The sequence below is a fragment of the Geospiza fortis genome, unplaced genomic scaffold (assembly GCF_000277835.1).
Source record: "Geospiza fortis unplaced genomic scaffold, GeoFor_1.0 scaffold112, whole genome shotgun sequence".
Lineage (NCBI taxonomy): Eukaryota > Metazoa > Chordata > Aves > Passeriformes > Thraupidae > Geospiza > Geospiza fortis.
The window spans coordinates 16,692,379-16,718,795 of NW_005054298.1; the positions used below are offsets into that span (position 1 = coordinate 16,692,379).

General features: G+C 37.4%; 1 protein-coding gene across 4 annotated transcripts in view; it reads left to right on the forward strand.

The window, feature by feature from the left end:
* Positions 1 to 277: 277 nt before the first annotated feature.
* CSRNP3 (cysteine and serine rich nuclear protein 3) overlaps positions 278 to 26,417 on the forward strand; it is a 65,396-nt gene continuing 39,256 nt past the window's right edge. For 2 of the 4 annotated variants that reach the window (XR_004081918.1, XM_005415825.3), the window contains exon 1: positions 278 to 449. Coding sequence is in view for 1 of the 4 variants with exons in the window: in XM_005415825.3 (XP_005415882.2) it covers positions 302 to 449 (148 nt within the window). In the remaining 3 variants the exon portion in view is untranslated. Of the gene's footprint in view, positions 450 to 21,174; positions 21,294 to 25,013; positions 25,243 to 26,417 lie in introns of those variants that run through there. The other 2 variants (XM_031058548.1, XM_031058540.1) reach the window with 2 other exon arrangements.

A 26,417-nucleotide genomic window follows, 5' to 3' on the forward strand; every position in this document is an offset into this window, starting at 1 on the left:
ATGTATGAGATTGGCTGTAGAATTTTCTGCATTGGTAGAATACAGGTAGCATTTACCTTCTGTCTTAAAGTCAGTGTGATGATAAATATAGTGATGATAGGTTGTGGGTTTTTTGATTCCTTCTTGGAAAATTTGTTTAAAACTCTTAGTTAAGGAGCCATTTAGCTGCAGGTAGTAGTGTCTGACTGATAGGTGAACTCTTTAATGGTAAATGAATGGGGAGACCTGCATGGTAGGTGCATGTTTCAGTGCCTCATTGCCTCTATTCCTGTTACAGGTGCATGGTGACAGCATCGCAGCAATGAGTGGAATTTTAAAGAGGAAGTTTGAAGAAGTTGGTGGAACCTCACCCTGCTCCTGTGTGTGGGAATCAGATGATGATGTTTCCAGCAGTGAAAGTGCTGACAGTGGAAGTAATGTCCATCCATCTGCTTCTAATCATTTTACTCGTAAGTACTAAAGGGGTGTGTAAGGCATGATCCTATGTCTTCTACAAGCTAAGAAAGGTTCATTTTACTTGTTAGAAATACAGTGAAAGCTTTCTGCTTTTTTTTTCAGTATTTTATCTGTTTTATTATGTTTAAATGCTGGCACTGTGAGGAAGTACTTATTTTTAAAAAAATAACTATTTCCTCTGGTAATTATTTCTGTGAAAATTTTAATGTCAGAGTGAGTTTTAGAGGAAATTCCATGTTTGTGCTCTATCATTCGCATCTAGTTAGTATGACATGTTTTAAGCATATAGGAGAATCTCTTCCATTTTGGGTGATGATTTGGGAGAAGAATATTGGCAGTAATGTGAAATGAACGTGCCTTTTTCAGAATAAAAGATAGAAGTCTGCATGCATGCATACACATGCAGGTATGCATATATTTATAATGTGAGAAAAGCATAACTATGTATGTTATGCTTTTGTGTATGTGCTTTTTCAAGTGACACATGTGTACATGTGCTTCTGTACATATGTATGCACACATGCAGTAATTGTGCTAATGACATACAGAAGCCTTGAGTGATATTTTAAATGAAAAGTCTGTGACAGAATGCCACAGAACTGAATGAAGAGTGAGAAACTACAGGGTTTTATACATATTTTTGACTAGGGTCTCAGCTATGGTAACAGAAGAAATGTATTTCTCTCTGTCCCACTGAGGCTTACGGACTTGTGTGAATCAGGTACTCTTCTAATAAGAACCCTGCAGTAAAACAAATAAGTCATGCTGTTCTTTTTAAGGAGATTTGAATTGTGAGTTTTTTCCTTTGTTCCTTGTAAAAAAAGTTTATTATTTCACTAATGGGTTGTTTGCTGGTCATTTTACTGGAATCAGGATTTCACTTTGGTTTTAATTCCTAAACTCATGGTTAGGGAAGTTAACAGGCAAATTTTGCCGTCTCTGTCTTAGGTGCAGCTGGAAGTTTCTCTGTGTATATGCCAGTTAAACTTCAGTAGGCTGCTGAAGCATGTTACACACCAAGTATGCTCACCCTCCCATTAAATGTAATACTTAAGCAGGGTGGGAATGTGGGTGTGGTGTGAGCATCTGAAGTTGTTTAGCAGGTCTGGAAATTCCTAGATGCTCTCATGATAAAACAGTTTATTTAAGGCAATTCTAGGAAAGCATAGGGAATCCAAGTACCTGTTTGCTCTCTATTCAAAATATGGGTACCTAGTTGTCTGGAAAGAATATATTAAAGGTTCAGAGGGACAATATGCCAGAGGAAACCAGCTGAAACAAAAAGAACTCCCTTAAATTTCTCCATAAAACTTAATTCAAGGCTTCTGAGATGGTTATTTTAAGATCTGAGTACTTCCACATCGCTGCTTTTCGTGTTACTTGCAGTTCAGCTAATCAGTTTCCTGACCTGCAGTGAGGCCAGTCCAGTAATAGTCCTGTGTATTATGACTATTTTCTTTTCAGCAGGGTGATCTCTACTTGAAGGGCAAGTGTTTGCAGTAAGGCAGCCCTGTCAGTTAGTAATTATGAAGTGTCAAGTGGTTCCAATAAAAGGCAGGAAGAGCCCTGGAATTGAAGTTGGTATATGCTTTAGCTCTTGGTTATGGAGAGGGGAAGATTCTTGTAACCTGTCTTAGTCAGGAGTAGAGTTATATTTTACAGAGTTTCATGTCATAGGGGAAAAGCCTGAGATAATGTTTGGAATGGAACTGAACTCTCTTGTATGGGGCAGAGGTCTGCAGATAGAAGTCTTTTTCTGAACAGTATTTGTAGGAGACAGAAACTAATGGCAACATAGATTTTTTAAGTGGTTTTTGTCAGCTTAAAAATACCAAAAATGGGATCTCAGCAATGCTGACAACATTGACCAAAAGCCCCTCCAGGCTATCTAAGATGTGTGATCAGAGAAATTCAGTTGCCTTATAGCATAAGCTTGCACTGTTTTGAGATGAGTGTGTTTGCTGTTAATGTAGCCAGTGTGTAGAGCAGGAGTAATAGCAATAAATGCTATTACTCTCCAGACTCCGAACAGATTATTAAAAACAATAATAATGCCTATTGTTATAATATTTTTGTTAGATTTGGAAACTTGTAGACTCCCTGGTTAAATTCATAGAAATATCTCCAGCACAAAAACCTGAGCCTGCAGACATTTTCCATTGCTCTGTTGTTATGTCATGACTGACTTCAGTTTTTACAGTTTCTATGACAACTGTGATTTTTTTGATTGGTAAAGAATCAAGCACTAAAGGATTTTCTGGAGCTGTAAAGTATTTTTCCATCAAAGGAGAAGAGTGAAAATATCAAGATGCTTTCCACTAATCAGTATTGAAATTGAATTGCTGTCTAAATGTAGATACCTGTTTGTGGCAGGCTCCATATACACTAATTTTTCAAACAGAACAGATGAGAAAATAGCCCTGTTACAGTTGCCAAATAATTATCTGGAAAATTAATGATAATTTATGCTTACAATTTAAGACATTCGTATTTTTCAAATCATGTAGGTAGTGACATTCCCAGGTTAACCCTTAGAGAAAGATACTTATAAGACATGGTTCAAAGCAACACAACTGGATTATTTTCTGAGATTCTTAGGCAATTTTTGTGAGTCATCAGCAAAATGGTACTTGGGAACTAATGATGAAATTACATTAGATGGGTGTGGGAAAAAAAAGAGATTAACAGAATGCACAAGTGAACAGTTTGTGGTTACTGGGGAAATACAGAGAGGAGCTAATACAGAGCTCATCAGGGTGGGAAGAGAGCTTGTGGACTATGTCATATGTGAAGGAAAAGAGAAATAGGTTCCCCAAGCTGAGGAGCTTGACAAGCAACAGGGTGTTTTTCAGTAAGAGCAGGAAAGCAGTGGTAACAGATTTTACTTGGTAAATATGTCAGCTTGCAGAAAGGGCTACAGATTGGCTGGCTCAAAACTGGGAAAAGGAGGGGGGGCTAATGAACAGAATGAGAACGAGCCAGCTTATCAAGATCAAAGGAATTTAATGCTCCAGGAGTTTGCAAATTCTTAGTCATTGAAAGTGACTCATCCTCTTTCACTACATTGATGTATATGGAACATATTTAAAAAACAAATTAGAAAATTACTGGGAAATGTTGATTTTGATTCTACAGCACATCTGTGTCTGTATCTGTGCTGCATTTATTAGAGAAAAGCACCTTGCACTCAGAACATATGTATAAGGCTTGGTCTGTATTCAGGAGTGTGCACTGTCAGCAGCTCTGGAACCATCTTTTGCCAGCAATTCTTAGTTCAGAATGATGCTAACACAATGTATGGGATTCTATTTGCTGATCGAATATTGTCTGTGAGATTGGATAAAAATTAAACATGATGGTTAGATATTGTCCTTGATTTGTTCTACACAATTAAAACTATACCAGATCTTATCTTAGCCTCTGGTTTTAGACTTTTTATAGCAGCTGCTCTTTCTAGATGCTATTGCAATATGCAAAATAATTTTAATAACTTTACAGTCTCATTTATAAAGTCAAAGAATTTGAAGTTTCTTTTTTCTCTCACCAGTGATGCATGTAATTTTAGAAATGCAAAATCTAATCAGGGATGAACATGCCTAAGCTCACAGTTTTTCAAATTATTTCAGAAGTTTTGTTTTTCCAGTTAACTTCTAGCTTGAGCTAGTCTCAGCTAAAATCCTTCTCTGGAAAAATGATAAGATTGGGAAGTAGGTGACTTTTATTTTGGTGAAGACTTGCTCCATGGTCTTTGTCAAATAAGATCAGAATTTTAAAATGTTGTTTCTAAGGGTAAAAAAGCCTGAAGGTGTCTTGGGTACTAAAAGTAGCTGTCCCTTTTTCAGGTACAAGGAGGCATTATGACAACATTTGGATACCAGTGAAAGCTGTGGGTGGCCCAATACCATTACACTAGCTTCTGTAGGGGAATAATTGGTGAATCAAATCACAAAGAAGGGAAAAATTGATTTTTCTGTTACCAGTTTATAACTATGAATAGATTCATTTTTGTCTGAAAAAAAGTTTCATGCTTGCTTTCTCCTGACTTCTGTATCCTAATGCTCACTTTTATTACTAGTGAGAGTCCCAGTGGCCTTCAGCAGCTTTCTTTGAAGTGCTTTATGTGCTCTTACAAAGCAAATGAAGCCTCAGAAAGTTTATTGCTATATCCTCTCTCCTCATCTAGTGCTGTGATCAGTACATATTCTTCATTTCGTGCTAGTTTAAAATGTTTCCTAACCAGTCTGTGTAAAGAGGGTTTTAAAGATGTTTTGAAATTTAAAGCCAAGTTAGATTCAGTGCTTTTGACAGAATATGTTGTCTTAGTGACCAGGTTGGACGGGGGAGACCCTGAGCAGCCTCATCCTCATAGGTGGCATCCCTGCCCAGGAGTGGGAGGTTGAAACTAGATGGTCTTTAAGGCCCCTTCCAAACCAAACCATTCTGTGATGGTCCATTACAGTGACCTTTATAACTAATTTCAGGCTGGAGCACCCTCAATGCAGGTGCCATTGTGCAGTTTTCTCCTTACTGAACATTGCTCCTCTGTTCTTTGCTCTGATTTAGCTAAGCACTAACTTAGCAATAGGGATGACTGAGGGGAGTTAACTCCAACGTAAAAGCACAGATTCTGTTGGTAGTAAATCTTCCAAAGGAAGTTCCTTCCAGGGACTTGTGCCTGCTCAAAGGTTTTTCATCTATCAGTTGATACAGCTGTGGCTTGTATGAACATGCTGAGCTTAAGTCTCTAGCAGTGAGCTGGGAACAGCCTTCTCTGGCATTTGGCTTGGTTGGTCTTTTTGTGGTTTTTTTTGTTTTTAATAGACTAGCAGTTCTACCTGCAAAGCAGAGTTAACAACCAGATGAACTTAGTATTTTATCTTGGCTCTTCATAATGAAACCATTCTAATGCTTACAAGAAAGATGCAACTATATTTTATCTCTGTTTGCAGTCTTACCAGCCTTCGGTGGTCGAGTTTTATATTCTGATTTTTCTTATATCATTTGTACTGTACTAGGACTTTTGGCTCTACTAGGGACCTGGACCTCCTTAAGATGAAAGCCTGTATCTATATACAGAAAATACAGACTGATTTTCTCCAGTATAAGACAGTAAATGCATGTACTTGCTGTCTTATAAACTGCAGGGAGAAATGAATCCATGGAAATTACTGACCCAAGGGTAAAGATTTCATGAATTTTGATTGAAACATTAGGGAAAAAGGAAAGTATTCTGCTTGCTGGAGACTGTATTGACTTCTTCCTTTCTTCTTCCTCTGTACACCAGCCCCATCTCCCATGTGTGTTTTACTCATACTGAGATGTCCTGGTGCCCAGGGCAGTCCCCTGGTATGCACTGAGTGTGAAGGTGTTTTTAAGGTCCTGATCCTTACAGGAATATAAAAAAATTGAGTCTCAGTCTTCTCCCTCCTACTGTAGTGATGCAGTTGGGAGACTATAAACGAGCTATCACTTCTTTAGAATTTGCCAATTCAGTGACTTCAAAACAGTTACATTAATTGTTTGATTCTAAAGCTTTCACGAGCTGTCTCTGCCCCGTGGCAGTTTGTCTGTTTGGCTTCCCAGCAGTCTTGCTGTGGTGTCCTGTGTTTATCTACCTGTTCATCTGTCTGTTTTGAGCTTTCAAGAATTTAAAGCAAGTGAGGGGATATGATTCTTCATAGATGGTATTCAAGAATAATGATCATCATTATTTTGTTCACTAAATAAACAGCATTTTTGGTGTTCTGACTCTGTGACTACTGATGCTACCCTACCACAATGTATTAGTAGTGCTAATAGCATTAAGGCATATGGGCAGTGTCCAGCCCTCAAAGTTTATATTTTAGAGTTTTTATAATACCTGTAGCAAAAAAACCCCTCAAAAAACCCAAAACCAACAAAAAAATCCTACCAACCAAAAAGAAAAAACCAAACCAAACAAACAAACAAAAAAATCAAACAGAAAAACCAAACAAAAAAGGAGAGAAGATAAGCAGCTCATTTAGTCTGAACTTAGGTAATAGTGATATGACTGTTCTGAAGGGGAAAACCAGTTAGCAGTTATCAAGGACGTTGGCTTGTAGTCCTGTTATTTCCCAGTTCACTATCAAAGACAATTAAGACTCTTTTTGTAATGTGGAGTCTTTTGTATTTTAATGAATTCATCATCAACTATGTATGCCCCAGAGTAATAGTGGTGAGAAAGGAAGTTTCACCATCAAAGTGATTGAAGACTCAATGACTTCATCCCAAGTGAGGTTTCAACTGTTATTATCCATGGCTCCTTGTTACATGATTCGTTTTCACTGGGTGCTTGTGTGCAAAATAATAATGTGCCAAGCCATTAACCCCCGTTTGGAGTGAAGGTACTGAATACACTGTCACAGGACTTGCTCTGAAGCTTAACTTAATGTTAGTGCTTGTTGAATTTCAACTAACTGTTGAGTTACTGATGTTTTAGTGAATTGCTCTGTATAAATATGTTTTGTATTTGCAACTTCTTGTAAAGTTGTTTATCTCCGTTTTGGAAAATTCAGGATTTAGATACAGACAAAGAACAGATTTCTTAGTACAGAAAAGCAGGTTTTGTGTGTTGTCAACTGGTTATCTGAGTATTTTATTTAGACAGGGATATTAGGAGATGCTTTTGAAAATGTTTAAGCAGTGTTGTTTGCAACTAAACTAATGTCAGTTCCAGACTCTTTCTTGTTTTAATTGAGGTATGACTGCTAGCAAAGAAAGCAGGCATAGGCAGTGGTCATCTGTAGAGCAATAGTTCAGCAGTGGTTACTATGGCAACCATAGGTGACCTACATTTTACCAAAAAGTGATCATGGTTTTTTTTTTTTTTTTAATGGAGCATACCCATTGACTTCTATTAGTATTTTTGATCTTTTACGCATTGTTTTACTTAAATAGTATTCTTAGTTTTGAGTGATTAGTGTGAAATGGACGTAAAAAGTTTTGGAGCAGAGATACCATTTCATTGTTACACTACTATTTAAAATTAGTAGAAATTTTTACCTTTGCTGTTATGCCCAACTGAATGTTCTTAGGAAGAAGGTAACACTATTTAAGTAGTTACAGTTGCATTAAAATAATGTATTATTTGTATGCCCATCAGTGTGTGGTTTATAATGGCTTGCAGTAGAAAGACTTGTTGTGAATTTATCTATTTCACTAACATCACAAGTCAGTAGGCCATGGTATGAATAAAGCTACCTTAACTTTGGACTTTGAATAAGCATCAAAAATGCTTTTGGCTGTAGTAAATTCATCTTGTCACTGCCTTTAAGGAAGTGAGAATTTTCTCAAAAAATGGGGCTCTTCTGCGGACAGACAGAAGAGCAGCTAGGAGAGATGACAAAATGTGACATTTCAGATAAAAAATTGAGTTGGCATTTTAAATATACCTTTCTCACAATGAGATTAATACAGAAGAGTAGGTGCTGGGTCAGAGCATGTGCCCAAGGAAGTCATTAAATGTTGTGACTTGTCTAGAATTTTGGCATGCAGATGAGCCAGGCCTGAATTTTCATGAAACGTCGTTGGGGTGACTTTGGTAGTGTTTAGATAAATAAAATGTTCTACTTTGAATTGTTTATTGTGCTTTGTAGTGTGAAGGAATCTTTAGTTTCCTAATCTTTAGTAGGAATCTTCATAAATGAATGACAGAGAAATTGACAATAGGGGCTTTTGAGACCGGATTTTATTTTTCATAAGTTAATGGATCGCCTGCTAATTACTAAAACCCTGTCATAGCCATGAGAGTCTATCATGGCATTTTGTGGAACTACTAAGGGCTGAGGTGAATCTATTCAGATCCATTTTTTGCAGTCCTTCCTCACTGTTCCCATGTGCAACATCATATGTATCCTGGAGCTGATAATGGAACCACCTCCCTATGTCTCCTATATTTTCCATTTTCTCTTCCCTGCCCACACGTCTTTTGTAGCCTGTTTATTGCTTTGAAGTTTATGCAGCCCACTCAGGTTCATCCATACTGCACAGCATGCTTTGCACCAGCACTTCAGTCATGTGTTATTATATTAGCTATAGACTCATTTGTTTGCATAACTCAGAAAAGAAAATGTTTTTTGTTTGTTACCTTCTTTCCTGCTTCAGAAAGCTGGAGTTGGATGCTCTATGTCCATCTGTGTACACTCTGATACATGCAAACAGCAGCAGTAGTTGGCATTTTAAAGTAGTATTGGCAAGAAATATTAATTACTTGTGTGAAACAACCAGTACTAAATGCTTTTGGGAGTTGATGTAGTTTGCCTTTATGATGCCGAATTTAATTATCACCTACACTTCCTATATCATGATCAAAAACTATTCTTCCTCAAATCATTTTGATCTTAAAAATTCTTACCTATCCCTTAAGCAGAATGTTACAAGAGCAAGCATTGCAGCCCTGATTCTCAAAATCATGGCTAACACAGTTTGTAAGAGCTGTATGCCCAGAGAACTGTGGCCTGTGCTGAAGGAGGATATGAAAATCACCAGAGGTCTAACTGGAGTCTGTACCAAAGCTAAGACCAACTAAGTTAGGATTCCTGCATTATTTTAATGCCAGATCACAAGTGTTGGGGGCAGAATGGAAAGGGACACTGTGCTGATTTTGGCTGGGTTAGTTATTTTTCTGCACAGCAGCTGGTAGGGGGCTGTGTTTTGGGTTTGTGCTGGACACAGGTTGGTAATACAGAGATGTTTTGTTATTGCTGAGCAGGGCTTGCTCTGAGCCAGGGCCCTTTCTGCTCCTTGTACGGCCACACTGGAGAGGGGGCTGGGGGTGCCTGGGAGACACAGCTGGGACAGGGGACCCCAACTGACCCAAGGGACATTCCAGACCATGTGACATCATGCTCAGCATAGAAACTGGGGGGAAAAAGAGGAAAGGGGGAGGACATCTGGAGAGCTGGTGTTTGTCTTCCCAAGTAACCTTTCCTGTGATGGGGTCTTGCTCTCTTGGAGGTGGCTGAGCCTGCCTATCCATGGGAAGCAGTGAATTAATTCCTTTTTTTGCTCTGCTTGTATGTGTGGCCTTTGCTTTCCCTGTTAAACCCATGAATTTTCCAGCTTTTACCTTTTGATTCTCCTCACAGTCCTGCTGGTGGGGCAGCGGGCGAGTGGCTGCCCAAAGCTTGGCTGCTGGCTGGGGTTAAACCATGACACAAACAGGCATCTCTGATGGCAAAGCTGCTGTCACTGCCTTGTGCCATCAGCCCCTTCTCGCTATATGATGACCACAGTTTTGCAGTCTGGATTAAATGTTAGTTTGTTTTTAGTTTTGCTTTTCCAAAAACTATATCCAAAAACGTATTTTAGAAAGATATCCAACCTCACTTTAAGGGCTTTAACAGATGGCAAGTCTGTCACCTGCCATGGTAAGCAGGATTAATGTTTAATTGTCCTTGCAATTACTGAATTTTGCCCTGCTCAGTGAAATACAGGAAGGTTTTCAGACTCCCTGATGTGTCAGAGCAGAAATACCTCATGTGTACAAGAAATTGAATGTGCATACTGGCTGTATGATCATTTATTTTTTATATATCAATATGCTCTTCTGAATTTTTTCACCCTGATATGGTAACCTGGCTTCATTGCAAATAAACAGAATTTTCTGTTTATTCTGTGAGCTTGCACGTGGCATCACTTCATTTTTGATAGAAATTCTAAGACTTTGTTGGTATCGTTTTAACAGTAATGAGACATGAATTCCATTTTTTAAAGGACAGATTAAGGAAATGTCTACAGACTGAAAACATGATTTCAGAAGTCTAAAAATCTCCTGAGAGAAACTGGCATTCTTTGAGATCACAAGGTCAGTAGTACAGTAGCAGTTATTCATGTGCATATATCTCTACAGTTATACAAGTCCAGTTTCATTTTGTACCATTTGATGGTACAAAACATGATGCTATATTTTACATCTCTGCAGGGATTTTGATTAGCACTTTTAGAAGAACATGAGTTTAAAAAAAAACCATTTTCCACCTTTGTGTTTAAAAATGCTTAAAATTCATGCTGAAACCTATTGGATCAGCATACATCAGCAACTTCCAGTGAAATTAGATTTATGCAGGTAAAATGTTCCTAACTTATTGTCTGTATTTGTAAATAAATTATTATTGTATATTTACATCCTTTGTCACTTGCTTGCAAAACTATCTGCTGTTTAAAATTTTGGAAAGAGAAACACCAAGTTTTCTGAAGAGGTACTTTCAAGGCTTTTATTTTAATTGTCACATCATGATGTGATTTATTTTTTCCAGAGACTGGAAGTAAGGGATATTATTTATTCAGCTACAAAGAGCTGGCCAACACATCTCAAGTAGTAAGTCTTCAGAGAACTGTGTGTAATCAGTAAAATACTTTAATAATGTTGCAAAGTAACTTAAAATGCTTGGCAGCAAGAAAACGATGATAGCAACTTCTCTTGGTTAACTAATTCATAATTTCATGTAAGCTTTACTGGGATACTGGAAAATGGGTATTTATCTTTGTTTGTTATTAGAGTATTATTTTTAAATGTTGCATATACTGATAAAGGAAAAATCAGAAAGCACGACTGTAGGTAGCCTTTCTTCTGAAGGGTTTGTTTTATTTAGGAGTTAACCATGGTGCAGACATTAAACCTGTCTGGGTTTTGTGGTTCTAAGTGTGACAATTTGTCATATTGTTCTGATTTGAGATGTGGAGGAAAGAAAGGAGTTCCCACCCCCTCCACACTTCTCCCTCTGGTACTCAAAGTTAGGTTTCTGGTCTGCGTAGGAGATTAGTTGAAAAGGGTTTCTTTTTCTGGGCTTTATTTAGTGAAGAACATAAGTAACCTATCTAATACATGCGATAATAGGATAAATAAAATGATAAAAGAATAGGCATGGTGGGTTTTTTGTTGTTTGCTCACCTTGCTCTTTGTTTTGTGAAGAGCAGTTTTGCTCTATGTGCTCTTTAAACGGCAGGTTAACTGCTGTAGCTAATTCACAGAGATAAGCATATTCCAAAACAAGGTCAAGGTGGGAAAATTAATAATTTAACCTCAAATAGGTGGGACTTTTGAATTTCTCTTTTGTTACAGGGCAGACAAATGATAGAAATGTAAGATGACAAACACACTTTGAAGAAACACGTTTTACCCATATCACATGTAAGAGGAAGGAATTGCTAGTGGACTGCAATTCTGCTTTGATTTTGTTTAGTTGGTTTTTTGTTGGGCTTTTCTTTTTGTTTATTTTAAATATCCAAACACAAGGTCCTTGTCCGCCATTTATCTTTACACCACAATCTCAGGCTAACAACAAAGCCAGGGAAAAGATTACCACCACAACAAAACAAACAGTCTCCCAAACAAAAAAAAAAACAAACCAAAACCTTTCTACAGGTCTTGAAATGACTCTGCATTCACAAGGTCTGAAGAGTGATGAGGATGAAAAATTTACATGTTCAAATCTCAATCCATTGTTTTAAAATGGGGAGAGTGGACAGACAGCATAAATCACTAATCCAATTGTGCTAGAACAGCTGCCCAGATACAGCAGCTGTGAAATCTGTGCTAGCAACCTGATTAAGTTGTTTTTAACCACTGTGTCATCTAACTTAGCTCTGTGTGTAGTATGAGGGTGTCTGGATTCAGTGGCTGCTTTAAGACATTTTAGCTCTTGGGGATGAAGCCTGATGAGAGTTCCTGTACAAATGCAATGTTTGCAGCCTCTCCAGTGGTGCTGGCTTGGGGCTGGATTGTGCACTTGGCACAGGAGAGATGTGAGACGTACAGAGATTTACCAAAGGCTATAAATTTCTGAAGGGGACAATCACCACTATCACAAATGCAACAGTTTTCCCATGTCAGGATCTATAAAACTGCAGGACAGCTGAACAGAGGATGTTTCAGGAACAAATGATGGCATAGTCTTATTTTTAAAAAGGACATAATTTAATTTTATGTGATGGTGCCTGCATTTCAATGCATAGCATAATAAAGCCTGAACCCTTTGGCTGAGGTCAGCCTATCTACTAGTGTCTTCTTTTAGGAGTAGTTAAGCATATAAAGAAAAAATTCTCTTCCCATAAATACTTTCCATTGGTTAAATTCAAGAGCTTTTAATTTTAAATCGCAATATATGGGAACTTGGAAGATTTCTGTGAGTATAAATTCCCTCATAGCACTTTTTTCCCTAGAAATTAGAAATACAGAATAAAAAGATAAAAAAAACATGACCCATGTTGCAATTGCTGTAAAATTTATGCTGTAGTACTTGGGGTTTGTGTTTTCCTTTCTGCAAGTTTTGTTCAGGTGCCACAATTAGCTAAAAATAAATAAATAACTGTTTACTGAGGATGACACAATCCACTATCCAGAGAGCAAAATTAATTTGTAAGTTTGTACTTCTTACAATGTAAGCTATAGAAATGCATGATTTGTCCATTTCAGGGCTGGGAGACAGTTTAAAAACCCAAAGAAATTCCACCGGAGAAGGTATGTATTATGTAAAGAATAAACACTTTGATAGTATGTCTACCCTTCTGTCTGGTAAGACACAGATTTTTTTGATAGTATGATGTAGTGTTTGAAATGTGACACAGGGAATTCAGAGACTTGCATTCTATCGTCTAGAGTTTCCTTCCTTTGGGAATTTGAAGAATTCATTAAATACATCTGACCAGAGGAGATTAAAGCCCTCTTTCAGCAAGGTGCTTAAGTTGGATTCATGGTTAATCAAAATAATTATATTGGGACCATTGTTTTCTAATATTTGTTCTCACTCAAATGGGGCCTTAAAAAATCAACTGTGTAAAATGGCAGCAGAATAAGTAGTTAAGGATGCTGATGAACAATTTCCAAAAAGCATACTATTCACAATATTTTAAGAATCTCTTTCTTTCTACCTCTATTTCTTCATCACTATCCCTATTATCCTTTTGATTGTTTGAAAAGCATTATAATTCAGTGGTCTGGTTTAGTACTTAAGTAAGTCCTAGACACATTCTTGTTATTTCTAATCCATCAAGAGTACCCAACAGCTCCTTTATTTTCTTTATACCAGTCTAATGAGGTCAGCGAGGTCAGAAGAAACTAGCAAGAAAGGTCAGAGTGGCTTATGCAAGGGTCCTTTTCTGTAGGCTGATATTCAGCATGCTGGGAATGGGTCTGGCTATAGCATTTGCCATCTGCAGTGAAATAATGACATGAGCAATTTGACAAGTAGGCTTCATTATCCTTTCCCACAAAATGTATTTCCACAACTAGAGCAATTAGTAGGGATTATCTTTGAGAGGAGAAATAAATGGTTTTTAACTGCTTCGTGTGTACTCAAATACTGCTAGATGCTTTAAATTTTTCCCATGTGGAGAATTTATTTTGTCTTTTAAATTCAAGTGTCAGGATATCACCCTGTATCAGAAGAAATAGTACTTTCCCATCCACTTACGGATCTAATGTAGAGATAGAATCCTGAAGTTCATATCAGACCTAAATTTCCAGACTTGACACTAAAATTTTCCTTCCCCCCCACCTATTATTGCTGAAAGTGCAAAATACTTTCTTCCTCTAATTGTTTTGACTTGTTCAATGAAACAGGTTCTTTCTAAATGGTGGTCTTGAAACAAGCCTTTTACTTGTAACCACTAAAAGCACAGTTAAGGGATGGGTAACAATAAGATATTAGATTCATTTTTTTTAAATTTTATTTTATTTTTTCAAATGGAGACACTAGGTATGGAACAGTTAAACTGCTCAAAGCCCTACAGAAGTCCTCGTTACAAATGGATTTCAGGATGCAACTGGTCATGCAAACTGATTTCACATCTCTACTGCTAGTTCAGTGCTAGCAGCTCAGTAGGTTCGTCTTTTTACAATCCAGAGAAAAGGTTTGAAATACAACCATTAGTTAAAGTATTAATAACACCTTTGTACTGAAAATAAGAGTAGTGTCGTGTTTAATAAGTGCTTGGTATCATATTTGTTGCCAGTTTTTGTTCCTACTGCTCAATTGTATGCAGTCTGGCTATGGCTTGAGAGTCCTCATTGGTTACCCATTGTCTAGTAAAAATTCCTCTACATTTTATTTGACATTTATTATGTGGGCATCTCAGCTTTAGGGTTTGTTTTCTGAAGATTTGACTTAGGCCGGTGACTGGGTGTTGGCTAGAGACCATAGTGTTGGGTATCACTGGCAGATTCACCTTATTTGTATGCATGGAACAGAACAATGGATGTGCAGACAGGCAGGAATTTTCATTTCTGGTTCAGGTTGTATTTGACTCAGCTGTCAGCTTGTCGAATGTTTGGGTTTTGGCATTTTCCACACCCATTGATAGTAGTCTGAGGCCACTGGTATATTTTCACCAAATTCTCTGCTTTTTTATAGCAGAGTGAAACCTTTCAAATCTTGCACTTCTTGCTCAGTGTACTTTGTGAATTTTGACACTGCGTTTGCTGGAGGGTTAGGATGCAAGGGAATTCATTTTTATTGCTTTTTCTTTTCTAATGGATAGAATTATGTTCCTAGGATAAATTGGCCCTCAGTGCCACAACATGGTATTTCTGGTATTCTCATTCAATTAGTTTTTCTCTGTCATTCATTTACTTTAGGGCCCAATGTGCCTTATTTTTATCACATATGTATTAGATAAAAATACAATTCTTAGATTTCAAAATAAACATTTTGGTCTCATCTTTCACAGTTCATCTTCAAGAATTTACTATATTTCATCTTCTGAAATCTTGGCTTGCCTGTGCTTTTTTCCCCTCTTGGTTGTTTTATTCTTTTAATTCTGTTGATTCAGTTTATTTTTGAAAAGTCATTTTGTTCCTTCCACATCTTAAACTTTCTATAAAGTTATATTTTTAGTGGCCTTTTCATTCCCATCTGTACTTTTTCTGGTTAATCTAAAAAAAAAGAAAAGCTTATGTATAATGTCTGTGCTAACAACATATGTATCCTTCTCAGATTTTTACTGTAAGATTGTTTTCCAGTAAGTAGTTTGTCTCTCCTCCAAGACAGTTGACTGAACTCAGCTGTGAAGCAAAGGAAAAATCATATGCAAACTTCTTAGCAATTTCTATCTCAATATCACAAAATCCTGGCCTTAAAAAAAATGCATTCTTGCTGTGTTCTCTTGTATATCTCAATATTGCTTTAAAAGCAATGTTACTTTGACCTGCTGATGTATCTATTTGTATTCCCATTAGCATCACTTTTTAGTGTCATAAACGTGCCTTCTTTGTCTCTGCCTCTTGAAACAGAGGCAAGTTTTTGGTCTTTTTCCTGTCCGCTTCCCAGTTAGGGTTCACTAATATTGGTAACTTTAAAAATTTTTGAATCCCATGCTGTTTCAAATGTTTTGGAGCAGTTCCTGCAAATGTATTTAATTGTTTTTTAAAATCTCTTTTAAAACTTGCCTTTGTCATTATGTGTATAAAATTGTCAGTTGTCATGCAAAAATAACTGCTACAAGATGACAAGTGGTAGCTCTTTGTTTTCTCTGCAATGTCTTTGAATCCTTCTCTGCTTCCTGCTTGACATTTAAGATACTTAGCTTCTAAGATTATATATCAGGTTATATATAGCTTTTAAGGCTGTAAATGCTGTCATTCTTGTGGTATACTAATTTAAGGCATCAGGCGAGGTTTGTGGGGAAATTAGCATTTTTTAATTAGATTAGCTTCTACAGCTAGAAAAGTAGGCAGGCTTTTGTGTCTCTGACCCCTTTCTCAAGTCCTCAAAGGGTTTGGTTTTCCTACTCATCTCAGTTTGTCTACTTCAAGATACTGCTGTTCTCTACAAAGTGCCTGTGTCATCGCTTGACACACTGAATGTCACGACAAGGCTGGCAGTTGCTGATCTGGGTCTGTTCCTGTGTGATTATTATCATAAAGCAATTTTTGAGTTGTTTGCAATTTTGCAACTACAGAAAAGAGTAAGAAGATCAGCACAGAGCATGTACCAATTTGCTGTTGTAAGTATGTAGCAAGCTAAATGTGACAGCTTTTCAGGAATTCTCACAGTGCTGGAGATAATAAGAAAAACTCCAGGATACATGCTGCACAGTTATGAACTCATTGCCATTGTAAATGACACAGAATATGTTTTCTGAATGTAAATGGGCCACTCCTGTCTCTCAATCCAAGACATCCAGGGCAGTGAGAATATCTTTTGATCTGAAAAAGTAGAACATTTGGCACTGACAAATCTTTGTATTTCTTGAAACCTTAAATGACTGAAGTTGCATTTGCAATCCTGTATCCTAGAGCCTATGTAAGTGGACATAGGGCAGGAGAGCAATTCCAGGCTGGCAGCTAGAACAGTGCTAGTGTCACTGAAATCTGCCCACCCCAGAAGATGGAAAGAGAGAGCCAAGGATCTTGACTTCCTGCTCTTCAGTCACAAAACTAGTGAGTTCCCTATGAGCTTGGAGCTGTTGATGTGGTAGAAGGCTGTTAACAGCAAATGACAGCTGGTGCTGTCAGCTTGCACCTTTGCTGTGACCTGGAAGGTCAAAACAGACACACTGACTACACTATTTCTAAATATCTGACAAGCCTGGTATTATCTCAACTTAATATAGCAGAAATAAACATGGTCCTCATGTTCCTAAAAGGGAAAATATTATGATGGAAACAATATTATCCTCAGTGCCTAAAGATGTTAGGCCAAAAGAATTAATCCCTTTGAGAAGTCACAATCATTGCAGGGATGCCAAAAACCACACTGAGTTGGTAATTGCTTCTTTTCTGCAACACAGGAAACTGTCAGATGATGCAACTTTGTATCAGGTGATATCAGCCGTCCCTGCGGTTTTGTCTGTGCCATAAATTGATGATCCTAATGCAAAGTATTTGAATGTAATCCTGGTTGAAAGTCTAATTTATTTTTTAAGATGTTCACAGGAAATTATGTTGAATAATGATTTTAAAAGGGGGAAAAAAATTCCTCCTCTGCAAGTGCACCAACACAAGAGGATGCAATCTTTAGGGACTGTAGTCTGACATCCTCAACCCTTGGGTATTGTACTACTGTCAGGGTGATAAGTGTGTCTACTTAATATTGTGAACAAAAAATCTAACTGAAACATTGAGTTCTTCAGCTGGTAGGTTTCAAGCAGTTAATTTTAAAAAAATCATGATGGTATCTGAAATGCTGAAATCTTGAAAGATATTTGAGCTATAAAAATGCTCTAATTAAAGTCATTATTTAGTCCTCATCCCTTTTAGTTAGAAGTCTTAGATAAAACAGTCACTCCATAACTACTTCTACAAAAGAACTTCCAAACTTGATCATGTTGCAGAAATGTTGATCCTTGCACAATTTCAGAGCATGTAGCTACTACACTTAACCCTTTAAGCTCTTGGAAAATTAGACCAAAACCACAGTGTTTTGAACTTTGAACATCAGCTGAAAACAGTGTTATCAAATTTAAAATCATTCCATTTTGATCTCTGAAGTTATACGAGAGCGTCCTGGAACTGTCCACTGATTTTCTAATATGAATGTGGCTATTTAAATGCTGCTATCCATCTTCTTCCTATATGAAAGAAATGCCAGTCAGTGTTCCTTAGAAAGTATATTTCTGAATTGGACTGGCTTACTTTCATAGTAAGGGTTGGAAGGGACCTTAAAGATATCTAATTCAAAGCCCTCTGCCATGGACAGGGATGTTTCCCACTTAGAACAGAGCCTTTGAGCCCTTTGCTCAAAGCCCTATCCAGCCTGACCTTGAACACTTCCAAGGAGGCGACATCCACAAGTTCTCTGGGCAGCCTTTTCCAGTGCCTCACTACCCTCTGACTAAAGAATTTCTTCCTAATGTCTAATCTAAATCTCCCCTGTTCTAGTTTAAAACAGTTCCCCCTTGCCTTGTCACTTTCTGGCCACGTAAAAAATGACCCTCTCTTTTTCAAAAGCCCCTTTTAAGTACTGGATGGCCACAATGAAATCTTCCTGAAGTCATCTCATCTCCATGCTGAACAGCCCCAGCTCCCTCAGGCTGTCCTCACAGGAGATATCCTCCAGCCCTCTGATGATCTTTGTGGCTCTTCTCAGGATCTGCCCTAACAGGTCTGTGTCTTTTTTGTGCTGAGGACTCCAGAGCTGGCCTCAGTTCCACAGATGGACTCTTCTGACAGTAGAGGGGCAGAATGACCTCCTTTGACCTGCTGGCCACCCCTCTTTGGGTGCACTTGGATTTCTGGGCTGTGAAAGCATACTGCTGGCTCATGTACTTTCTGAAACCTTAGAATGTTGCAATGGCATAGTAAAAAACTTGCTGTAAAAGTACAGCAGTTCAGCTTTTAACTTGATGGAAATTATACATATATATATGCTAGGAAAATTATTTTGGATGCTAAAGTATATGAAAAGATTTTTCATTTAATTTCTTTAACAGTGATGTTAGGGCAAGTGAAATCATGTTTTTAGGATAGGAGAAGGGAAATTACCTGCAAAAGACTTTTACTTTATTAATGCAGGCTGCTGCCATGGAATATTTGGGGGAGGTGGCGTCTGGGTAAGAATTGTGTTGTGTTGTGCTGGTAGAGAAAACTCAGCATAAGCAATAAAGTTCCCATTGCTGTGCTGATGTTATCACTGATGCTGGTAGACAAACAAAGAAGTAAATAAAAATTATTTTCAATGCTAGCCAAATGGAAATGGACAGAATTATTAAAGAAGAATCAGTTTCTATTCTTTAAAGGTCATTTTAAACAGTGAAAAGTACCTTACAACTCAGAATTCAGTGTTTTTTCAAGCTTTAAATGATTGTGTTGTATGTGGGATTTACAAAGGTGGGAAGAACTGTTGTAGCAGATTCACTTCCTGTGGAATGAGATCCTAAGCTGATGTTCAGCAATTCTAGGCAGGCACCTTTTATTTTAGAATTTAGATATCTTCCTGTCTATTAGATTGAAAGTCCACTATGTAGCATTATGTATTGTATTCGAAGTAGTATGTTGAAAATGTCTTGTGCTTTAAGTTGGAATGCTTCATAAACTAACTGCTGTAAAATGTAACAACCTATTTACATTGCTGCTTAGATATGTCTGTGTTTCTGGTATATTTTCACATCTGTCTCCACTCAAAATACTTGTTTTTATGGTAGATGGGAACAAATTTGAAGATTGTAACAATAAAAAATATATCTTTCTGTTGAAGATGAAAACTAAAGTGCTTGTCTGCTTCACTGTGGAAGGTGAGAAAACAAGGAATGAAGGAATGTTTCTGGTTTAGCAACAGTGGTGCTCTGGGAAGGTCTGTAGATGACTAGTCCAGGAAGGAAAGACAATCTGGTTCCATCTGGATTTTTTTCCTGTTCCAATTGCATTGACTCAGTAAACTGCTTTTGGTTTACTACAGTAAATAAAATGGAACTAGAGAACCAAACAGTTGCAGAGAGAACATACCAGCTATCATGCTTGCTTCAAATATCTCCTAATTTATTTAATTTGAAACTTTTTCTGGACAACAGCCTAGTGAAATTTTTGAGTTAGAAAATGATACTATGAGAAAAGGTGTGCTTAGTGACTAAGCAAGGAAAAGGGGTGGAGTAAGAAGTATTTCAGTTAATTATAAGCCAAAAGGCACCTTTGTTTATTCTGTTTATGTCTTACTATTTCTAACCACACCAAGCATACTCTGTGTAGTTCTGAATTACCAGACAGCACAGGCAATTTCTTTTCAAGTATCTGCATTCTTCTCTCTCCTTTTTTTTTCCCCTGAGAGAATGACTACTTTGCTGTTTCAAATAGAACTTACTTTGTTTTATTTGAAAGAATTCACACTCTTCTGGCATTTTGAATGATAGCTGTACCAAGCCTTACATTATTATTTATTTGCTTTGAATATTCACATCATCTAAAGAAGCAGCAGTCAAGAGATTCTTTTGCTACTTGGCTATATACCTCACAGTACAGTAGTTTGCCTGCCAAAGTTAGAATGTCTTTGATTTTGATAGTTAACTATCAGTTTTGAGAAAGATTGTGAAAGGAAAAAGAAACTCTGTGTGTTTACTGCAGAGGAATATTTTTGTTTGTGTACAGTAACTCTACTAAAGCATAGTATCTTTCAGCTCTCTTTTCTGAAAGGAAGTGTGCTTTCCTCTGGGATATCAGCCTGGAAGAGGTTAATTTTATCTTGGAAAAATGTATCTTATGTAAGATGTAACAAGAATGTATCATTAAAAATAGGATTTTCAGGACTTGTGCTGAAAATCATTTGGAAGGGATAAGCTGTGCTATATGCCACAGTATAAGTGTAAAGAGAATTAATTTTTACTCTGTGCCAGGTTTTTACCCCATGATTTAAAAGGCTGCCTCTGGTCAAGCACATATTAAGAGTCAGAAAAAAAAGCAAACTATAGGTGGTGTCCTTTAAATTGGCATGGCAGGGTAAGGATTCCAGAAGTAGGAGTGAAGGACAGCAATGGCAGCCTTACATTGATGTGCCAGGAGTCACTGTATGAAGTTTGGTGATGAGATTTTAGAGTGGCAGAAATCAGGCCACAGGCCTGCCCCTCACTTATAAGCTGCTTTCTCCATCCTGTCTGTTGATCTGAAGATATCACCTTTCAAATAGATTTTGCCTGTTTCCATTCATTTCACTGACTAGACTCTTATTTCAAAACATGGTTGTATTTCTTTGTTGAGAATGCCATTTATGAATGAGTAATATTTTCATATTTATGCAGTTCAGGAACCCAAAGAATGTCATTCCTCCTGTCATGTCAGGCTATGGAAATCTGTCAAGCCCTAGTATTTGGAACTGAACAGTCAACATGACACTGCTTGAAGATTGTTTAGCTGTGACTGATCTATAGAAAGCAAGACATTTGGGGCCAAGGTGAGGAAATTTATTTGACTAAGTTATATTTGGTCGAGAAAGAAATATGTAGAATTTATACTTTAGATTATCCTACCCCAGTGTTACTGACTGTAACTTTATATTAATTAATATTTCACTATTTTCCCTTAGGTGAGCATTTTTAACTCTGTAGAACTTCTGTAATGGCACAATTCCATGGGAAGTTTTCAGCTATGCCTCATCCCGAATTCAATTTAGAGGAGTTTGCATGGGCAAGGTTTATAGATCTTACCAAAGAAGCCACCACAAATCATCTATTTCCAAGCCTGAATGCCAGTGCTGAGGCATTTAGAGCTGCTGCTGTTGCTGTTGTAGCTCATAAACTGCAAGTCATGGCATATGAACCATGCTGTTTGTAAGAGCTGGAGTAGAGCATGCATGGTCCACTGAATACATTTTCTAAATCCTGGACTTCAAATATTTTTTGTCACTAGAAGACTGTAAAAGTTTCAGCATAACCCCCTGTTTACTTAACTGGTATGGAAGTTAGTACATTTCTGGGGTACTTGAAGAAACCAGACCTCTTGCATTTTTTTGCAAGGTACAGGATTCCAACTTGCAGAGTAACAAGGCATTGAGCGGTGCAAGTTGTATCTTTTTGTTTAATGAAAATGAATAGTGCTTTTCCCAAAAGTTTGATTCTTACGTGATTCATTCAACTATGATATAGGATATTGAACAACTAATTAAAGTTTGATACCCAATGAAATAATGTAGTTGTATTAGGTGGAAATGATTTGAAGTTCAAATCATGGGCTTAGTCTGGTTTGTGATATATGGCTGGCTTTGGGTTATTGTGCATCTTTGGGTGTTTGTTCGGGGTTTTTCATTTGTTTTTAAATTCTGTCCAAGATATGTATTTCAATGCATATAACCTTTATAAAAGTACTCGAGTGTAAATGCATATAGAGTAGAATAAATCAGGATTTATAAAATCGTTACTTATTAATGATGGTGAGTACTCAGAGTCCAAATTTCCTTAACCAATTCACTTTTGCTGTAGCTTCTGTGAAATGGGAAAGCATAAGAATGTTTCTATTAATTTTCTTACAAAGTAGATGTGGGATCTGACAGTTTACCCATATTTACAGATGGTCAGAAGGTTCTTGATTTGTTTCCATTTGGATTCACAAAGAACCTTTTATTTAAGAAAAGAGAGCCCTTGCTTACCTTGACGCCCATGGGAGACCCTGGGTGGAAGAGACTGCTAAGCATTTGTATTCTCCCTCTCTTGTTTCAAGGAGAGGTGAATTTGGATTCTCCTGAAGAAATCCTGGCTGTTACAGGAGGGATATCAGGAAGTATTGTCTCATTTGAACCCCTTCCTTCTGTGGAGTGACAAGGGAGGCCTAGGTTTTGGCTTGTGTGAATCTCTTGGGTGATCTATAATCCCTTTTGTGGTGGCAGAAATGCCCTTCCTCAGTAGTATGTCTGGGCAGAAATTCAGCAATGTGGCTCTGACAAAGACTTCCTTCTATTTAGTAACTCTGTTAGAAGAGAGGACGGGATGGGATGGAATATAATTTAGCTACCTAAAAATGTCAAGTTATATTTAAGAAATTCAAAATTCCACTATGGAGGATTGAAGCTTCCCTCCCTCCCCCCACCAACCTTGAAGAAGTGATTAACCGAGGGTGCCTCTCAGCATGGAGACTGCTTGCTGCTATTGTCTCCTGCAGAAACAACTCATTGCTGCTAACTGGTTTAACTGTATCATGTCCTTGAACGTGTTTTCCTCTAACCACCTTTCAGGATTTGAGGACTGTTCCATAGTGTATATAACAACATACAGAGAAAAATGTGACAATAGTACTCTTTTCCTGACCAATTTTTTTTCTTTCCATCTGTCAAACGCTTGAGTTTTCTTTTTTCTCCTAGTGCCACTGCAGCAAAAATGCCTGCCTTTTGTTTATGTCTTCCTACATGAGCATTGTGACATCATCAGTGGTATCGCCAGGGGAAAAAAATATGCATAGCTGTAGCTAAACCAGCTGCTCGTTAGCAATCTTTCTAGTCTGCTTTCATTTCTTCTCATTAATGTACACACAAGAGTGTTTCCTGCCTAAGAGACATGGAAGGTTCTCAGCCACAAAACATCTGCTCAGTCCTTGTCTTTGGATAGATGAAAATGGTAGCACTTCAGAATACACTCACTCTTGATAATGGCATTTTTAAAAAACTGAAATGAATGTGAGAGTGTAGAAGATACTCATTACTGGATTTAGCTGTAGGTAATTCTGAATCCTTTGCTAACCATCTTGTATAATTCAGTGTAATCACAGAGACTGCATATCAACTGTTACAAAACCATAATAATACAAACTGAGCGAGATGCCAAGAACAATAAAGAAATGAGTTTTGTCATTGATTTGCATGACGACATGGTAAGGCGAATGAATCTGTTAGTCATGCTTGTCCCTTCTTCCATGCAAATCAGCAGCAAAACTTCCACTGACTTTGACAGGACCAGAATAATGCCAACCATGAGCTACAAGCTGTCATTTATTCTAATGAGAGAGATCTTAAATAGAATAAGGAGGTATTTCATTTGTGGAACGTTAATGAGAAAACAGTTTCTTTTGCTATCTCATGTTATCAAAATGCTCTGAATTATTCTAGAGATAATTGACTGTTTTGTAGAATAGCTGCATCTTTGCAATGTTAATATTATGGATAATTGTGTGTTCAATACGAGTTTTCAGGGCGGAGGAGAGATGTTCATTTATCATCACTAGCTGTTTGTAGAAAGCTAGCTTTAAATTAGAATACTCAGGGAATTCACTCTGCAGTAGGAATCAAGCTATCACTAAATATTCTAGCATGGAACCCTGATACTGATAATGGATCAGTGAAAAAAATAATTAATATTTATCTTTTTCTGTAAGGGCTTTTGTAATTTGAATCTAGATATTCACTTACTCTAATATGAAATACTCAGGTAAATATTATGTTTTTAAGCATTATAAAATGTTATTTAAATTCATATTTTTTGTTTAAAATAAACAAGAAAACCCAAGCCAACCAACCAAACGCACGCATGCACACACACATAAACAAACCCCAGAGCATCACCAAATATTACCAAGAAGAGATTAGACTTCACTGTATTGCATAATTTGTCATTTGGATTTGAGAGTAATCCCTGCCCAAATGGCCAATTCTTATTCACCTGAGTAGCCTCAGTGAAGCCAGCAAAACTCATTTTAAGACCAAAGATTACACGATAATGCCCTTGACTGATGAGACAAATTTAAATTAAGGGGCTGTTTTTTAGGTATAATTTTTCATTTGGAAGCTTGTCCTCCACATAAAGGATAAACACTGGCAGATTAAGTGTTGGCAAAATATTACCTCTTCAGAATATTAATTTCAGTGTGTACTGTGTGCAGAGTGATGCAGACAATGCATGGCTTGTGCCACTCCCCACAAGAAAAAATTACTTGTAACAAATCTCTTGAATTTCTTCTTGGACCAGCATTACAGTGGGAATCATAATAATAATTAAAAAAAAAAGTTCAGGGGATTTCCATAACAACTGCTGTCTTAATGAACTAAAGAAGCCTTAGAATTTGTTATTCCTTCCTCATAGTAGACCTCAGCTGATAAAAATATCCGTAGCCGGTGAAATCAGTGGCATGCCTGGCTTTCTCAGACAAAACTCCCATGTGATCACACAGGCAGCCTCAGTGAGCCCGAAGCTGCTCAGCAAGCAGTAGGTAATGAGTCTTTGTGCAGAGTGAAGCTCTTGTGGCTGAACAATAAAGCATATGGTACCAGCAATAAAACACAGTGCTGGGAAATTTAAGAAGATTCTGCTGGAAGTGGGAAGACAGTGAATATGTCAAACGTTATAAAATGACGATCAATCTGGTTTGGTTCCTAATTAATAAAAACAGTGCATGGATTGGAAAAACAACAATTTGAACAGGTCAGTTTTTTTTATAGATTCTTCACACACTTCAGTGTTTTAAATATAAATGGGTTCTTTGCTATTTCTTTATTGTTAATAAAACCAGGGTTTTTTCATTTTGTACGGTGGAATTGGAAGGATGCACATAGTCTGATATCAAGCTAAATAAATTGTGTAAGTTCTGTGATCAAATTTATTGTAAAAATGTTTTTACCATTATTCCTAGGCAATTCAAACTTCAATTGTGCATGAAAAATGGGATAGCAAGTAAAATTAAATTTATGCTAGATGGATCATTTACCAATATCATAAAATATTTAGTAACAACAATCTATTACTCTGCTATGTATTCAAGACTAATTCTTTCTCAGTAGGAGATCTGTAGTGTTTGTGTTTGGTTAAACATAATGTAACATTAGAGCATATCTTACAGTGCACTTACATGGGATTTTTTCCCTCCACATTCTCCTTGGAAATTTTTGGAAGTGATGTTTTGTGTTATTTTTAATGCAATTGTATACATATGGGAGTGATACATTATAACCCTCTGCATGCATTTCACTGTAATGTTAATGTAAAATATGTTATTATTTTTCGAGCAAGTAATTATTTCTCATAGTAGTTCTTAGTTAATTATACATAATTATTTTATTTTTTGAAAACTGCTCCCAAAGATTTCTGTGGCCTATTTTTCTTAATGAGGATAGATGCAAAATCATGGTGATTTCACATCATATAGAAATTAACAATGTAAAAGTTTTATTCCTTAAATTTCTTTACAGTATTGGGCTTGGGTTTTTTTTCTTTCTTTTCTGAGTGCTGAAGATCGTAAATTGGTTATGCTGATTTTTGGGGAGTATTTTAGCAGGAAGGAGATGGAGCCCTTGAAAAGCGATTGGGGAAATAAAGAAACAAAACTCGAAATGTAGAGAACAGTATCTCTTTTCATGTGCACTTATGATTCCAAGGGAGAAATGTGCTTTATAAGGAGCCCGTTTGTTCTGTGGCTGTGGCCTTGCGGGAGGCGCAGGGCCCGGCGCGCTGCGCTGGCGGTCCGTCCGTACCGGTTCGCTTTGTGCGGGCACGGCGGAGCCCGCGCTGCCCGCCCTCGGTAATTAAAGAAAGGGAGAAGGGGAAGGGAGCCCGGGCTGCGGTTGCAGAGTCGGGGGCGGGGGCAGCGGGGCTCCCCATGG